Raw genomic sequence first — 19,319 nt, forward strand, 5'->3', positions numbered from 1 at the left:
GTTTGTACTGTGGTACAGATCAGTATGTGGGAGCTACCTAAACACATGAAAACTGGAAGCTAGAAGCCTTAGAGTTTTTGTCTACCTCACTATGCTGGCTGAATGTATCCTCAAACATATTTTTTCCTAATGAGGAGTGGCACAGTGAAGAACTCCAAGGCAGTCGTTTGGTGTTGGCACAACAGAGGGGAGGATCGCAGAGCTGGATTCAGTCATAGGACTCAAATCAGTGACTAAGTCCGTTCAGCTGGAATAAACTGTATACACTCAAGCACACAATCAGCAGTTTGTGAAGGGAGGATCTGACGCAACGCGAACATGTCCTTCAGCAACACTATTTCGTCTGCCCCATGATGCCAACTGTGTCTACAGATGAGACTACAGCCATTTGAAATACATTTGAAGCCACCTTGAGGCCCCTCTTCAGAACAACAACAAAGACCTCTCCAAAATAACTGCAGCTGCCCCCATTTGTCCCTCTGCTGCTTGAGAGCCTGCCTGAATCGCTCACTCATAAAAGTAATGCCACCGTGACACACATCCCTCTCGGACCACTAACCGCAGCTAAACCAAGTGGGTGGGCCTGGTCGCAGCCAGGCCAAAGTGACAACACGGACTACCCAGATGCTTTGAATCTAGACCTAATACAAACAATGACTGCATTTTTTCAGCAAGAATCAACAAGTAATTGATGTAATCAGAAAGGAAAACCATCTTTTTTTCCCAGCAGCAGACCCTTTAGCTCGCTGAAAGCCACAAATCATCAACTGCTCAAATTTTACTGAGTGAGGAGAACAGATTCAAAGACATGAACCCCAAGGACTTACTATGCCCTGTTCGTATTTAGTGATATCTACCTAAGAACTCCAAAATCATACTCTACTGTATGCCTTTGGTTTGCAATGCTGCATCTAAATGAACCTCTAGTCTTTTGGAACAATGTCCTCCACACAGAAGAGACCAAAGTAGAGATAAATACATTGTACTATGCTTGGCAATCACCAAAGACAGCGTATCAGCACAAGCTTCTCATACCAGCAGTGGAGCATATGCTGATGAAGATTCTCAGTCATCCAGGTCATGGTCATTCAAAAAAAAAGTAAAAAAACAAAGCAACTGGACTTGTTTTTCGTAGTTGAAGACGTTTCGCTTCCTCTCCAGGAAGCTTTCTCAATTCAAAAAAGTCTGGCGTAATGTGGAGTACCAAGCTTTTAGTACTCCCTTTTGGTAGATTGTTAATTAAGCCATTACAAGGCATTTATTTGGCAGTAGTATAAAGCTTGGTACTCCACATTACTCCAGACTTTTTTGAATTGAGAAAGCTTCCTGGAGAGAAAGCGAAACGTCTTCAACTACGAAAAACAAGTCCAGTTGCTTTGTTTTTTACTTTTGTTTTGGAAAGCAGTGGAGCACAGTGGTGGACGGGTAGTACTCTGGGCTTGTACAGCAGTCTGAAGTCTGAAGGACCCTGGGGGGACTCAGAGAAGTCTTGAGGCCTAGAGTTGTGCTGAGAGTTGGCAGCTACATATCACTGAACCCAGCAGCCAATTTCAAACTGCATGACAAAAGCAGAAAATAAAGCCCTGACGTCTAACTGCATAAAAGGCTGCAACTTTTAGATGTATCCCTGCCCCAATAAACATGAATCAAATGGCTGAATAGCCTCCTCTGTAAATAAGTCCCACAGAGTCCTGCAAATGAAATGATCTGATTTAGGTGCATCGAAGCAGAAAGCTGCAGGACATCGACTCTTGAGGACTAAGGATTGAGTCCGCTCCTGAAGGGGGAACTGTACAGAAACGAATGCCAGCAGACCTTAATGAACTGAAGCACCTCTGTAAAGAGGAGTGAGCCAAAGTTCCTCTAATGATGTCAGAGACTGATAAGGTCATGGAGAAAACCAATACTGAGAGTTACTACAGCTGAAGGCGGCTCCACAAGTTATTGAATCACGGGGACACACTTGGTGTTTCTCATGACTGTATGGTTTGAGTTAGAGAAAAATTACCTTAACTCAAGCTACGACACTATTTTCAAACCTGTCTTTACAATAGCTCTACGTTAATTTCTTAGCATCCAGCGACATGGCAGTGTGTTGTCTTTGGAAAAAAAGAAAGAAGAAGAAACAGCTTGTCCCCAGCAGCCACCTTCCAGGCCCCATCTCCATTCAATTAGCGGACATAACCTTTGTGTCTTAAATTTCCAGCGATCCCGGCCAACATCATTAGTGCGCAGGGAAAGCCTTCAGAGAGCCTCTGGAACATGAAAAGGCTCTCACGGGTCATATGGGCCCACGCTGCCTTCCAGAAGTCTCTCTGGGTTCTCAGAGTGGAGGTCAGGATGAAAGGTTAGGAGGAGACGGGTCGCTACTTTCATATTTCTGGAGGAGACTGCAGTCTGTGATTACGTGGCACTAATAGCAACAATGGACAAAGGATGTATTTAAAACGGTCTCGTTTTGACAGGTTTAAATCCCAGATGTTTTCCACTGATTTGGACAGACAAAGAGGAAACAGACATAGCTTAAGCCTCATCAGACGGTCACACAACAGGAAACTCAGCATAATGGGGGCAAATGTGGCAACTCTTGTCTCCCGTTTTATAGTACTGCAAAAGGGAAGGAAGGCAGAGGCTTGGGTGGGCAGCCTGGACAGCTCACAGGACAGAGCCACTCAGCAAAATATTCCACATTCGGCACCGGAAGGTGAATTTCCTTCCCAGGACTGTGCAGCTCAGATCTATATATGGAGTTATTCTCCCTCGTCCAATCTTAGTGTAGTGATCACACCGAGCAGAATGCAAGTCTGCAAGCCACCCTTGAGATAAGAACGTTTGTTCTTGAGAGGCACCTCCATTCTCTTTTAAGCAAACCACAAAGCAGCTCTGACTTACATGTGGGCAGGCATGTTTTGGGGAAAAAAAAAAAACAATCAAACTGATGAAATTGACGGGAAATGTCTTTGCTAAATACAAACTGGGTTTGTATTTTCTACTCTTGTATCTGTCAATCTGTGTTTAGCAGAAAGCAGCTCTCAAAGTGAGTTCAACTCACTGCATGAGGTTGCAAATTACTAAAACGTTCAAGAACGATGTTTATCAGAAAAGATAGGGTCTCATTCAGCCTCTGTTGATGTTATTGTTTCCCACTTAGGGACCTTACTATTCTCATCTGTCACAACTGCCGACTGTCAGCACCCTTCAATGTCAGCGAGGCTAAAAATTTCCTCTGGCTCCTTAAACTGCTCAGATTCATTTGAGGCCTCAAAACAGAGCTATTTTTGAGAGTTGGGCACATGATGCCATGTGTCCAAATCCTGACGTCAGCTTCCAGTGCATCTAACAAAACAATCAGACCTCCATGATGAAATCAGCTCCTAAAGCTTAAAGTGGCAACACATAAGAAGCAGGAGGTATGGGATGAAAAGGCATTTTTTTAATAAAGTAAATTGATCATGCATTTCTGGATAAACGTACACTGCTTTACTATGAAACGCTTAATTCCTTGCAGCTAATACTTTACACTGCAGAAGGTCATCCACTTCCTGATATGTATCCTTTCCTCCATGGTCATTTTACTCCATTCTGGCTTTGAAAATGCCTTTCGGGTGCATTTTGTCTTCTTCCCTCAAACGATTTGTAATGTGTGCACCTGTACAGGATCAGGGCTGAGGCATTTATTTGGCTTCATATCATCACTTTCAGGACTGGAGGACGGCTAATCCAGCATCTGTAACTTTAGCCATATTTTTGTAATTAGTGCAGATTAGTGTTCTGTATACTTCCCATTTTCTTCTAAAGGAAGCATAACTGCTCTATAATCCCAGCATACTTTGCAAAATTTTTACAGCCAGTCACAGAAACGGACATGACTTTTGTCAAGAGCTCCAGTACAACCCACAGCCAAAGGGCCTGGCTGGCTTTCATGTGCAAAGGGCCTCTATTTTACACAGTGACATTTTGGAATATAATTAAGTATTGTAGAGCATAACTAAGAGTTCTCAAAGTTATGCTTTGTCCATATGGCTCCTTCAGTTATTAATGAATGATGGTTCTTGATGCATCTGGGTGATCAAAGGTGTCCAGCTTTTGATATGTCATAGATGATAAACTAACTTATATTATATAGGATAGTGATGTAAATTTAGTGTCATTGTGTAATTAACACATTTGAAAAACACCTAAAAATAAACCTTAAATCTCCATTCTGTAGTAAATGCCATTTTTCAGTTATGTTAGGTTTTGCCATATTAAAATCTTTTGTTATTTCTCATGAAAGTGAAGTCTATCTTGCTATCAGCTTGTTAAGTGTATGAACCCCAGATGTGACGTTGAGTGCATTCAGCTCGAAATCCTGTTTTATCTGAATTTGATGATCTTATTTAAAGGTGTAAAAGGAAAAAACTTTGTTGTGATGTAATCTTATCTCAGTAAAAGCTGTGAGACAGCCCTTTATTTTAGTGCCAATACACTCATTTTCGCACCATTCTGCAGCCAGAGAACAATTCAAGTGTGCCGAACAGTTAAAACAAAAATATATGCCAATACAAGGCGGCGAAACAGGAAGTCGCCCCATTCTTACTTTAAAATAAGAGTCTCTAAGTTAGATACAACAGGGTTCAGAGCTAAAACAAATGTCCCACCTGTTCAGAACCCATAATAACCACATTACCAGAAAGTGACAGACATCACTTTGATGACGTGCTTCAATATCATGAGATTTTATGCCACAAGATCTCATCCCACTGCTATATACTGTATTACTGAGGTTCAAATTTAGCCAGAAGTTAACTATCTTATTACATCTGACCCTGAACAGATTACCAGCCCAAGACAGAAGCTAGCACACCCACAGACTAAAACCAAAAGGACAAACCATTACCAACTTTCCACGGCCCTTTCTGCTGTGTACTGTAATTACAGTCCAGTGAAGCACAGTCGCTTGGGGCTCGTTGGAGTCCTCATAGTGTTTCATTAGTAAAGCTGATTTGATTTTAGGTTCTAACTCACCAAGCAAGACAATAAAATCTATCCATGGTGAAGCATCTGCTACAGTCTGTGTGAATCATTATGTTGTTCAGAGGCCAAAGAAAATTGAAGGAAGAAAATCCAAATATAAACTGGGAACAAATGTGTAACAACCATCACCTAAATAGAAAAAAATGAGGAATTATAATCATTGAGCCAGTTATTTAATACATAAGGCTTTTGGTGAGAGTGGATGCTTTTATGTAACGGCTCCCCTCAAATAAAGCACTTCTTGGGTCTATATAAAAAAGCGGGAAAGGAGTGAAAACAGAGGGGCTGTGATGGATTTCTCTTTGTTCATCAAGCTTTTGATTTTTTTTTTTTCTTTCACTTTGCCGCCACCTTTTTTGGCATGGGTTAAAAAAGATAAAAGAGGTGAGGGGGGGGGTGTTTATGTCTCAGAGGCAAAGCCTGAGCCTCGTGTTATGACCAGACTCTGGCAAACTGGCGACGAGGGAGGAGAAGGTGCAGCAGAAAGAGCAGATTTCATCATTCAGCACTCAGAAACAGACACAAACACACAGACCGAATGCAGAAATCAGAATCACAGGTACAGGGGTGTTAAAAGGTTCGCCCAACCACCACACAAACACAGGATCCTTTAAAGCTCGGCTAGATTCCCTGGATGCTTACTTGTGGTATCAAGCTCTGGGGTGCTGCCGTCCTCCTCTCCGCTGGGTCGTTCTTTGGAGGACAAAACAGAAGTAAAGATGAGGTCAACGGTTGAATCCGATTGCAAGAAAACACCAATTTTGTTCACTTAAGTGTGTCGCAAAGTCAAAATCCTATAGTGTTTCATTATGATTCCTTAAGCAACATTTCTTTTTTATTTTATTTGGGATGAACTAACTAAGTAAGAACAGCATCATGAAAACATGGCTTAATTAAGGGCAGCTGTTGCTGTGGTTACCCATCCCCTTAGCAAACACACCTCCCGAAGCTTCATCCGCTGCAAAGTCCTCATCATCATCCAGTAAACTCGGAGATGTCTGGACATCTTTTTCGGACTCCAAATCCTCCGGAAGCGTAAGGTCTCCCCACACCTTGGAGGCCTGAGTCACCTGGGACAAACAAAGAGATTTATGGGGGTTGAAGTCTCCGCAGAGAACGGTTACACCCAGCTCCATGCATGGGCTTTGGACTGGTGGAAGGAAAACAAAATCAGAGACAGGAAATGGAGCACTGTGACGTGTATACTTTTACCATCCATTATCACGTGGAGTCCCCCTCAAGAGTTTGCATGCAAATAAAAAGGTTATCCAAGCTTGCTCACTGGCCAGGCTCCAAGATGTTATCCAATTATCTGCGGTGCCTTTTTTTCCCCATCTCAATGTGGACTCTTGCAACAGATGTTCACGGCTGAATCCGACAGCACAGACACAAAGCCAGAACGAGCAGCTGCAGTGGAGATCCAAATGACACAATTCTGACTATGCTTTAAACTCCACATCCCCCGCGCAAAGGAATATATCCAGAGTCCCAAGCCAAGCCCTTTACAACTGAATCATTATTCAGGAACCAGGAAGGGTTTATATATCGCTGAAACATTATATAATCGCCAGCAGCAGGGGAAACATCTGAGATTTGTGCAGCATATCAAAATGATATTATATGAACAGTATCAAACATAAAACCATGAGAATGCATGGTTAAAGACCAGATTACAGACACAGCAAGGGGAAAAAAAACTTCAATACCAGCCAAGAACTTTTCTCATTTCACTTAAAACATAAACCTAGATGAGAAATATTAAAGGACAAAGAGAATGCAAATATAATTGCCTTTTTGTTATCTATGTGACAAACATTTTGTCACATAGCTAACATGTTTATGTTTGAAACGAAGTCACGCACTCCTACAGTACAGTGTCAAGCACTGCCCAATGTTTAAAGTATATCTGTGGTTATCACAGTATCAGGGTACACAATATCCGTATCACAAAGAACTACTGTTCGTATTGACCTTTTAGACGTTTAGTCATCTAAAAGCCACAAATTTAATGTATTGGGGCTTGATTGGGAAATATTACTCATTATTACACATACAAATGAACCTAAAAGCCTTCCAGTGGAGCTCCGCTGTATTTGTAAGGTTGTTGCTTTGATGGAGAACGGAACTTCCCTTTGTTTCACTCCTGCCTTTTGCAGTCTCTAATAGTTTTTTTTTCATACTGCTATTTATTTATTTAGCTCCATCCATCTTCCAAGCTTCCCTGTCCCTACTGAAGAAACTAGATCCCACTGCATGATGCTGCCACCACCGTATTCCAGTTGAGAAAACGCGTTCAGGCCACGTCCGTGTTTGATTCCTTCCATATCATGCATCACAACATATTTTACTTTGGTCTCTTGCAAATCACCTCCAAACTGGATCATCTACAGGATTTTATTTCAACAATGACTCTCTTATTTCCTCTCCTTCATAAAGGACAGATTTGTAGAACACAACAAATAATTGTGCTGTTGATAGACATGCACACCTGAGCTTTGTGGATCTCTGGAGCTCCCCCAAAGTAACCATTGACTTCTTGGCTGGTTATTTAATTGATGTTTCAGTTTGGGTGACCAACCTTGTCTTGGTAGGTTTGCTCTAGTGCAAAAGTTAAGGGGGGCATTTATGTTTTAGTGCTTGGCCTACCAGCATTGTGTTTGGTGATGCTTGTTCTTTAGTGCAGTGGAAACTATTGGGTCCACTAAGACGTTTGACCTAAATGTCATTAATAAAAACTGCATTGCCATGGAACCAACACAAAACAGACATTTGTTGACTGCAAGTCATATTGTCATCACACATTGCATTTGTTCCCATAAATAAATTAAAGATCTGAGCAATTTTTAACGCTTAACTGGGCTCTCAAAGAGACAGACTCAACCAAACATCACAGGTGAAGGTAAACTTTCCAACATTACGTCTATCAACTCCCTTAAAGGAAGAAAAACATCTTCCTTTAGATTTTTGCTAAAAGCAAAAAACAAAAGACCAAAATTAATGCCTTTATCGTGAAAATGAATGGAAGGTAAGTATAATACCTGTTTTTTTATCTGAGTGCCACATATGTTTAGCCATTTGTTTACTGATTGACCATCTGTGTTGTGAATAAGATGTCCAACCCCAACCTGGGGGCATGTAGCTATTTGTGGACCTGAAAATACAACTAATGGAACAACGAATACTGATTTTTCCTCACGTTGTTATTTGAAAAAGCACTAGCACATAAACCCATTACAAACTCAAATAAGTAATGAAACTAAGAACATCTTCCTGTGGTACGACCGGCTAACACATCACTCAGCGAGGAGACACAAAGCTTAGCCAGCCGTCCTCCTATCTGATCATCTTGATGAAGTTCACCGTGCCGTCTGACTGGAGCACAATGTGAGTTTTATCGCGGCTCTCGCCATCTGAGCGCCCAGCCTGCCCACATTTTGCCCATAAGTTTAGATATGACTCTGGCAGAATGCCGCCCCAAGCATTTCCAGTTGGCATGGCCCGCCAGTTCCTATTTCCTATTTCCACCATCCTATTTCCCCCAAATCCTCTCTTCCCTGAGTGAACACCCGTACAACAACACTCCCGGGCCGTTCGCGAAAGGAAACTGCTGACTAACCAAATTCTTTTCAGTGCTGCCGACCAGACAAGCATTGGTGTGATCATCTCCTGCTTCCAGCTCCCTTGGGATGAGGTCTGATCTGGACACGCTGGATGCCACCTGGGCACAAACCTACTTTGATGGGGGAGTCTATGTTTCCAGTGGATGCTGAGACAGCAAATATCAATCGGATCTCAGGTAAAGGAGAAATGGGAAGCTAAATGGCATTTTTTTTCCCCCTCACTTTGCAACTGCACTCAAGTTCAGATACACGTTTGACCTTTGCTCCAAGTCTTGTGGCTGCGAGTCACGCCTGTGGTGTTAAAGTTATCTGTCCGTCAAGATAAAGACCTCTCAGTAACTGCGTGAACTCAACCCCACCCGGAGCTCACCTGCCTCCAGCTCCACCGGCAACTTTTCTCCAGTTAAATGAATGCTTAGAAGAAATATACCCTTTAAAGAAATGCACGCACAAGAACAAACATGACCAACACACATTCCTACACTTACAAATTCCACTGGTTACTTAGGAAAACGTCTGGTCACAACTCACTACGATTGCCTTAAAAGATAAGGTGCTACAAGTCTTATTGGACAGCAAATCACATGAGACAAAAACCCAGAATAAAGATCTGTTTCTGTTGATTCTGCTGTTTGAAACATGATTGGTCCCTGAAGGCAGGCTAAACGTTGCTTGGTTGGTCTGAAATACCTCAGCTCTCTGAGTCTTTTTAGACTTTCTATCATCTCTGCTTAAAAAAATCAGAAATCAAGTATGTGTGTCGCATTGTTTTTATGTTTACTTCACACCACTTTATCAGCAAATGCTTAAATGACTCAGATCAGCATGCGAGACAAAAAATATCTTGATTGGGGAATCTATCTGACATTTTATGCGGATTCTTCGTATTTGAACAAAAGTTAGCTGCCACCAGTTGTACTGATACTAGGGGTGGACAATAATTCAGTATCAATCGCAATATAACTTTGTTTAATAAAGGTGATATGACATTTTTAATATCTCAATATACATCACTGCCTATGATTACAGCGCTTGTCACTGACTGACGTTCTGGGTTTTATGTAATTTTATGTTTTATTTTGTTAAAGCAAATATTTCTAAAATGTTACAATTAAGTTTTATAAATGTGGCAAAAATAATTGTCATATGTTTGTACAGGCATTTGTTGTGGGCATTCTTCGCAGTCTTTCTGAAGATTTTATTTTGTTTATATTGATATCGTAATTGTATAATATCGACAGAAATGTATAAATATATTGTGATATACATTTTGGCCACATCGTCCAGCCCTAGCTGGCACCCTAGCAGGTTTTAAGAACAGCTACTCACATGACTATTTGGTTCATGTCCAACCACCAAGGTAATCCTATGACTTCAAATGCATAATTTTTGATACAAACACTTCTGAAAAGTCAACCCCTTCAACAAAGTAAGTATTTTTCTGAAAATACCATTTACAACATACCAACAAATATAGATTTTACACATCCTATTCAAAAATGTAGAAAACATGAGGAAAATGTATTTTTGGTTTAACATATAAAAAAACGATAAAGAAAATTTGAAAGCCTGACATTAATTTTTTTTATAGCAACCTTTTTTTTAATTCTCACAATTACCTGTATCGGGCTTTAAAGGGTTAAGTTTATGTTTCGACTAAGCTGGGGTTTTAATAACTAGCAGAAGAAGAAACATTGGAACAGCTGTAGCCACTATTGCATCTGATGAGGAAAATGGATTTGCATGTCTGTAGTATGCATTATTTTCTTTTCTTTTTTTATGTACTAGGGGATTTCAGTTGTACATAAGTCCGACACAATCACGCAGAGACAATCCCACCCTGGCAACACTTCGGGGACATTCAACGCCTGTCGGAGGAGGCGTGAGAAGAATCCTTCAGGGGCCTCCATATCGCCCACTTTGCTCATAAACCCTCTGATACAGCTGCAAGGACAATGTGTGAGAACCGTTCTGGAGGCAGGGTCGATGTGTCATGCAGCCAGAGAAACTGGAGTGAGATCAACCTTTTAGATTTTCACACACAATGCTCTCTTGTGAGAACGTGGTGGTAACAGCAGCAACAGACGCTCAGACAACTCATCAGTTCTCCCCGCTTGACCGTATGATGAGCCTATACGTAGTAGGGCTGGACGATAAAGGAAAAAAGCATATCGATAAAATGGAAATCATACTGATTGATACAGATAATTATCAAAAAAAATTCAAAATATATATTTTAAGAGCAGCCTTGGCCATTTTATGCTGTTGTTTAGCAACTTATTTTTAGATACAGAACACACAAACACTGAATTCAAACTAAACCCTTTATTCAACCAACTTTTTACCAAAATTGCAAGTTTTTAAAAAAGAAAAAAGAACTGCTCTATGAACTCTATGAAGGGGGCGAAGCTTGTTGACGGAGCGTTCCTGGGTTAGCGTTTGTGATTGGTTGGGAGGATGCAATGCTAACCTACATGAATAGTATGCAAAAGGAAGGAAAATTGTTATTCTATGGAAATTTTTATTGACCCTTTTTTCTATCATCGATATATATGTTCATTGAATTATCATCCAGCTCTAATACATAGTAAGATGACAAATATATTTCCAATTGCAAGCACCTGCTCTAAGTGGCAAGGATTGACCTTGAATGCAAGTAACAACAAAATAGACAATATAAATCTCTATCAGTCTGGACCCACCATTCTTCACCAACTACAGTCCACCGTTTACCTCCCACAGACCAACAGGTGCTTGAACAGGAAGCAGCAGGATGCGCTAAACAGGAAAGGAATGCAAACTGAACTGCAATGAGCGATATGTGAATGAAAAGATTTGACACATACTCTTCAAGTGGAGCGGACTAAAAAGAAAAAAGGCCACACGCCCCTCCATGCACTGCCAGGCACACACGAGGTGCAGGATCCCTCAACTCCCTTTACGTTGTGTGCTGGCATCTGAGATGGAGATCCAGGAGCATTAACTGAGACTAATCAGGTCTGGCACAACACAGCAATCATATAGTCAGTGGAACCTCAATGCATTTAGGCATCTAGATGCTGAGAAGATGACTGGCTTTTAAGTACAAACTGGAAACTGAATGAGGAAGAAAGGAGATAAAAGTTTTGATCAATATTGCATGGTTATATGCAACGCCAACGAGGCGGGGAAGGTGCGTTCAGCTAAGCTCTTCTACGTCGGGACAGCGGCAAGACCGGGTAAATACTTCTTGTTGCACTAAACTTTTTTACTCCATCATGATACACTGAAATCAGGAACATTTTGGGTGAATAGCTTTTGCCAGGGACAGGTCATCCAAAACGGGGTCTGTCCCCGGAAATTGGGCATGTCTGGTCACCCTACCGGAGGGACGGAGTGATATTACACACTTGGGAAGAATATGTAATGCGGCCTATAATCCGGTGTATGTGAGTATATATATATATATATATATATATATATATATATATATATATATATATATATATATATATATATATATATATATATATATATATATATATATATATATAGCCATCCATTTTCCGAACCGCTTTATCCCTCATGGGGTCACGGGGGTTGCTGGTGCCTATCTCCAGCGTTCACTGAGCGAGAGGCATATATATATATATATATATATATATATATATATATATATATATATATATATATATATATATATATATATATATATATAGATAGATAGATAGATAGATAGATAGATAGATAGATAGATAGATAGATAGATAGATAGATAGATAGATATATAGATAGATAGATAGATTACACCAAACCTAGGACTTTAAAACACTACTTGTACTACTAAAATACTATTTTGTGGTCTTAAAAACATAAAATGATCTTGTGCATTGTTTTTCCCAGTATGCTTTACCTTGTGAAGGTTAGAGGGAAAAAAATATGTCAAAGACAAATGGTTTGTTTTGCAAATTCAAGCATGTGCAAGACTGTGGTAAAAGGGAAAATATGTGAACATGAGTGGGAAAAAAATTGTCTTGGAGCAGTTTTTGCGCTGAGAAACTTTTCACGCCTGTACCTGGAGAACGTGCTAAATGAGTTGAGGGCCCTTTTGCTCTCTGCTGCTCTTTGGCATTTCTACAAAAAGTGTAATCTAAATTTACTGGACGAATGCTGCTTGGCATAGTCTGCAATTGTCTTGTCAATGTGTCTGACTGAAGTGATGACTAAATCTGTGGGTGCAACAAACACCACTGGGTATTTTCCGGAAGACCGGACTGAGAGAGTGGAGGCAAAAGTGAGGGAAAAATCCACATTTTTTAACGCATGCTTTGAGTGCCTGCTTGGCCATCTTCCCCCAGGACATTCATTCACTCTCCCACGCAGCAGCCATGCCAGGCATTTTACAATGAGTTTTCTTTTCTACTGCAAACAAGCACTGAATGTGGCACTGTTTCCTATAAAAGTTGTCTAAATTAAGGTTGCATTGTCACTGTGTGTTTGTGGATATAAACTGGTTTCCTTTGAAGCCCAAATAAGTTAAACAGCATGTCTCATGTAGCCAACAAAGGTTCATGTAGACAAAATGTTTCAATTACACTGCCAGGTTTTGAAAACGGCTGTGTTGAGTTGGGTCGCCTTTATTTTGAACACATTCTCCTAAGTGGGGAGGCACTGAAGGTCAGCCGGAGAACGCAGATGGAAAGTTTTCAGATCGGGCAGCCTTGACCAGTGACTTGGCCAATCAGAAACTCCAAAATCTGAGCTTTGCCTGGTCAGTAAACACACCATACCTATGGGCTAACACACTGGGCCTACGTCAACACTCTTCACTATGGGAGAAGTTAACAGCAGGAAGAACACTCAGTCAGTCATTTTCATCATCGGTGAGATGGTTTCACAACAAACCCTTGGGGGGAAACTATAGCAACGTATTTAAAAGTAAACTTTCTACAGAGGAAACTTCTGATTCAGGCTTCTACAGCAAAGATTAGGACTTCAGCAGGGGCTGATCATGCTACTCCTTCTGCTTTTTCTGTTATTTTTACAGTTTTGGTCCCAGTGTACCTGACCTTTTTCTGGGTAAGAAAGGGAGCCTTCTGCCACAAAACAGATTTGTGTGCCCTGTGGATGTTTTGTCGAACTGGACAAGGAGCAAATTGAGGAAACAACCTCAGTAGCATTTTACAGCAAAGTTAGGTTTTTTTCCAAGATAATACACATGCTGTTTACAGCTAGATACGCAAACTGGGCTAATTATCTGTGCATCCATTCATTCGTTAATCCATTTTCTGCACATGCTTATTCTTCCCAATGACTGCTATCTCTGGCGGTCATTGGGTGAACACCTACCACACCTTGTGCAGGTTGGCAGTCCACCACAGGTCAAGACACAGCACAAAAACACACGCACACACCCACGCAAGCACCTAAGGGCAATTTAGAGATGTCAATTAACCCAAAAGTCACGTTTTTGGACAGTGGGAGGAAGCTGGAGTACCAGGAGAGAACCCCTGCATCCACAGGGAGAACATGCAAACTTCTAGCAAAAAGGCCCCGGGTCTGGGATTTAAATCCAGAAACCTATTTCTGCAGGCAAGCACTGCTACCAATTGCGATGCCATGTACCCCCTATGCAAATAATGCTAAAATATAAAATATAAATCACTGCAACCCTTTTTTACAGTGAGCGCTATCTTACACACACAGTTGGATGTCACCTCTGCTCTTAATACAATTAACGTTCAATCAAGGCAAGAAGGTAAAGTTCATAAAGAGAAGTTTGAATCCCCTAAAATCTGTATCAGCAGGTCAGAGCTTTACAGAATCCAGAGATCATAAATCAGCCAAACAAATTTGATCGACGTATCGCTGGCCCAAACCACAGCTTTGTTCACAAGCTTACTTCATGTCTAGCTTTTTATGCCCGTTGCTAAAATCTTTTAGTGATGGTACAACTGAATTCTGAGTTCTACATCCTAAATTAAATCTCAAAAGTAGGCTATGACACTGTAAAAAAATATTTCAGACCATGCCCAAAAGCCAATAATCTAGATATTATAAAAGTAGATCTAAACATAATTTGAACAACTAACGGATGTCACCTTTGAAATGGTTATTTGAGCAATGCGCAGCTACACACCCTGTCTGCTGTGGTTAAATAACTTTTTAGCTAAAATATATATTGATCGGAGCAGAACTCTTCTAACAGTACGCTATAACTTGATTTACTTTTTATTGAAATATGGCTTGATTTTTCTTTTCTTGAGCCAAGAACTGTCTTAAGCTGTGGGGAGGAATCTTGATATAACTCCTGCCAATGGAAAAGCTTGATCCACACGGAAAACTGTGTCTGCCACACCTTGATGATTTACTGTCGTTTCGCTTTATGTGACGTACGTGGCAGACAAATATTGCCTCCAGCTATATTAGACACACACACTCTTACACACTCTCTGCTCTTTCTACCAACACCTTGTTGTCAAAATAAGAATCAGGCCTGTGCAGACTTGTGTATAAGGTACAGCTATACATATCTGTGGAAAAGGAAATCAAATTTCAAACAATAAAATGCAGACATTTACCGCCTTTTTCTTGTTGTGCACTAAGAAAAACATCACTCATCGTTAAATAAACTCAAATCTTTTTTTATTACAAATGTCTGTGCATCAAATGTTACAGTGGCTTCCCGTACTGCTGAGGCTCCTTGAATAAAAATGCATGTGACACTTTTTACATTTTTATTATCCAAAAACTGGAGAACCATGTTTTTTTTTTTACTTTTTCTTAGGCTTCACAGTTCTGCTCTGCTTTGTTTTGGTCTATGAAATAAAATACACTGAGGTGGTAAAAATATTAAAAAGCTTCAGGGGTATAAAACCTTTTCCAAGGCCATGAGGCTTGCATCTGCGAGTCTCCCGAGTCATTCCGCCAATAAACCTTCACTGGAAAATCAATGCGGGTCAAAAATAAAAACACTACGAACTTTCAGGGAGCTCAGCCCCATAACTTGCAAACTGTGTGAGTCACTGTAATGTATTTCAGGCCAAAGGTCACAAGCTGGCGACACGGCGACCAGACGGCGAACAGGGATCGTAAGCTGGCTGTGAAACGAGACACCTGAGCCCGAATGTCAGCGTAATGGTACCTGTCAGGGCACTTTTACAGCTCAAAGAATGGAGAAATGACAAGAAAGCTGATTGGTCTAAAGAGCAACGAAGTGACAAAAAGTAGTTTTTTTTCACTGTGGGTGGGATAACGGAGCATGACCACATTTTGCCCAAGCATCTTAGCGTGGAGCCCAACTGACAGCCACAGAAACACCGTCTTTTCTTTTATCCCCTCAACAGGGGCCCCTAGCAGGACTCGACACTACAGAACATCTAACCCTCCCTGTATCAGTTAACAAAAAGCCCAGGAATCTCTCCCCTATTTACATATGCAGGTGTTAAGGAACGCTTGCGCCTAAACCTCACTCATGACCACACGGCGTTCAGACCGCTTCAGGCCAAGAACAAAACTGTGCTGTTCCTGTATTTAACACGGTGCCGTTGCTGGCGGAAGAGGCTGACTAATTGTATTCAGGGATTAACGGAGATGGTCTATTCCAAGACAAAAATGGTATAACAAAGCCTAAAAAAGTCACACGGCGCAGTATAGATCTCTCCCTAAATAAACCGAATGTCCCAGTAAACATAAACACTGTCCGAGCAATTTGGTCTGAAAATAGTGCCAGTAGTGTGTGAGTTTCCGGTGACCGTGAGGAGGGGACCGAGGGGGCCGGGTTCCAGTTCCCCCCAGACGACAGCTGACAGCCGAGGTGCTGAGACCCGCGCAGGCCCGGACGAGTCGAGCCGCTCCAGCTTTTCCAGCCCTCTCTTGTTTATTTATAACGGAGAGAGTCCCTGTTAAAGTCCCGCTGTGTCACTTTACGAGGTCTGCTTTTCCTCCCACCGGAGAACCCGACAGGATAAGCGATCTGAGCTGCTTTAACGTTTATCTGAGACGGATACCGACAACCGCCTCAACAGAAAGATAAAGCCGAGATTTAGCTGCAGAAAAAAAAAAAAAAGATTCAATGACATTTTTCCTACTTCAAGCAAGCACTAAACTGGCCACAGAGGAGCAAGTGAGGCCAATCCACCGGCAAGATGTTCACTGCCAAGCATAGAAACATTTCAACCTCTGGTAATCATCAACCCTGTTACCAAGTTTAACAGTACAAAGGGAAAAGAAAATCGTTCAAGAATGTTAAAAGATAGCAAGGGCCGTCACCTCGCAGCAGGGAATATAAAAGAGGGTTGACAAAACCAATCTGGAATGTTTGTCCAAGCTGCTAAGACAATCAGTGAAGGTGTGGGGTCCATGATGTCGCAATGTGGTTTTAACTTTTCAAACACTTAGGCTACGTTCACACTGAAGGTCTTGATGCTCAATTTAGATTTTTTTTTTTTTGCTAAAATCTGATTATACTTACTATTTAAATACGACCACCATTATAGTTCGTAAAGTGACCCGCCTGCACAGATAACAGAAGAAGACGTCACACAGCCGCAGAGTTTATGCAAGTAATGGCGGATTGTCATTAGAAGTGTTCAATGAAGCTTTGTTAAAAAATAAATAAATTAACAGCAGATACCGATGTCTCTGTGTTAGTATGAAGTTGAGGAGTGGTGGAAGCCGACGATATCAAGACCACACCCTAACAAGAAGAAAGGAAAGAAGACAACAGCACAGCTTTTAACAAAGGTCTTTTCCGCTGTAGAGAAGTGAGAACCAGGACAGGACGGATGAAAGGCGACATGACCGTTCAGACCACGGACGCTTTAAAAAATATCCGACACCTAACCCAATTGGTACCACATATGGAAGTGGCACAAATTTAATTTAAATTTTTTTTTGGGTAGGAGGGAATGGGGAATTAGGCTTTTCACACTCCCATGAAAAAGACAGTTATGGGTCGTATATGAGCCGAAAGATTAGATTTTGGTCGCACACGCCTGCAGTGTGAACATAAGCCAAATGCTGAATCCAGACCAAACGCTTTTTCAGCATCAAAAAGGCTTCCAACGCCTCAACTTGAACGCTTGTGCACATAAAAGCCTGACGCGCTGTCTAGTGCCTCAATGCTCTGATGGGGCATCTCACAAAGTGGAGGAGCTACCCTGTTCTTTTCCTCTGAAGGAAGTGGGCATCATTCAGGAGGCTCGGTGTTAACATTTATCAGGTGATCCGGATTTCAACCAATCCAGAACGTCCTTGAAGAAGTATAAATGCTTGGTTGGAGGAAAAAGGAGCTCAGAGAGAAGCATTCAAAAAGCTGTGGATTGGATTACCACATTTTGGACCATTACATGCTTCCAACTTTCTGGGAAACTTTTTGAGTTGGCTTCTTCCTGTTCCAACGGGACTTGTGCACCGGTGCACAAAGCAAAGTCCATAAAGACACGAATGAGCAAATTAGGTATCAGAGTCCTGAAGCTGCTTTGACAGAACACCTTTGGCATGAATTACAGTGGAGGCCCTCTCATCCAACATCAGCGTCTGACCTCAGAAATGGTCTTTGTGACGAGTGATTAAATATTTCCAGTGACGCAGCCCTAAACCTTGTGGAAGGCATCACTAATAGGTTTGAAGCTGCTATGGGTGGGCCTATATCAATATAAGAGCATATATATTCAAGCCTGATGTCTGTCCAAATAATTTTAGATCGTTATAAAACTTAAACACCCAATGACAGATTCTCCTGTGTTGATTTAAAGGTCTGCTTTGGAATAAAGCTTTAGACAGGAAGCACAAACAGCTGTTTGGTGGCTCCGGTTTCTTCACGGCGATGGCAAAAAAAAAAAAAAAAAAAAAAAAAAAAAAAAATTCACCCTCTTCTTTTTCTGCCTCACTCATTCTCGCCTCAGGACCAACTAATCTGCTACCACCTGTTGATTTGGCCGCACTCACAGCGTCCCACATAATCACAGGCCAGAACCAGCTCACTCCGTTAACCCACTCCCTCTCAGAACCGCCTCCTGTTTATCGTACTCAATTAGCTACACTGTGCTGGAAAAGTCTAGCGAGGACAGCAGAAAACCGTAGCTTATCGCAAGAGATTCTGAAACAAATCAAACGGTGGCATGGCTGAAAACCTCCACCCACGAGAGGCGGGAGAGAATCAAGCGCGTCCGGACAATAATAGATTTTTGAAATTGTGAGAACAGAATGGCCTTTAGGCCTCTTGGCCGGGGAATTACATGTCCTCCTGGTGTCCTGGCCGTGGGGAGTAATTTCATGTTGGTAAGTCCACTTTTCCGATGGCTCCCAAAGTCATGCTATCGCCTAACTGGCTGGGATTTTTCAGGGAGATGCGGCAACGTTCCCCGTAGAAGCTCCGACATGCTGAGCGTGTCAAACCATGACTTTTTTGATCCATGTTTTGTATTTCATGACCCAATACATCCTTTGAGCTAAATCATCACAACACACCCTGTTGTTATCCAAGTAGATTTTTTTTTTTTTTGGCCACCACCTGCACATCAAAGCTCTCTTCTATTCTCACTTTTTTTTTTCAGCACATATCTGTTAGCTTTTCCAAGGCAAAAAAGAAAATAAGGTCAATGGAAGGAAAAATATTCTTTCTCTCAGCCGTTTATGCCATTAAAAGAAACACAATTGCTCTGACATTAAAAACAACAACAACAGAAACAGCGTGTTCTC

At 41.4% G+C, this 19,319-nt stretch overlaps 1 protein-coding gene across 19 annotated transcripts in view; it reads right to left on the bottom strand.

Moving 5' to 3' along the window:
• The window catches only part of hspg2 (heparan sulfate proteoglycan 2), a 165,131-nt gene that overhangs the window by 111,115 nt on the left and 34,697 nt on the right, over nucleotides 1-19,319 (bottom strand). For all 19 annotated transcript variants that reach the window (XM_021323026.2, XM_021323024.2, XM_036141530.1 and 16 more), the window contains exons 2-3: nucleotides 5,957-6,086; nucleotides 5,659-5,709 (exon numbers count right to left, since the gene is read on the bottom strand). In XM_021323026.2, coding sequence (XP_021178701.2) covers nucleotides 5,659-5,709; nucleotides 5,957-6,086 — 181 coding nt within the window. The remainder of the gene's footprint in view (nucleotides 1-5,658; nucleotides 5,710-5,956; nucleotides 6,087-19,319) is intronic.

Source organism: Fundulus heteroclitus, chromosome 1, assembly GCF_011125445.2.
Source record: "Fundulus heteroclitus isolate FHET01 chromosome 1, MU-UCD_Fhet_4.1, whole genome shotgun sequence".
Lineage (NCBI taxonomy): Eukaryota > Metazoa > Chordata > Actinopteri > Cyprinodontiformes > Fundulidae > Fundulus > Fundulus heteroclitus.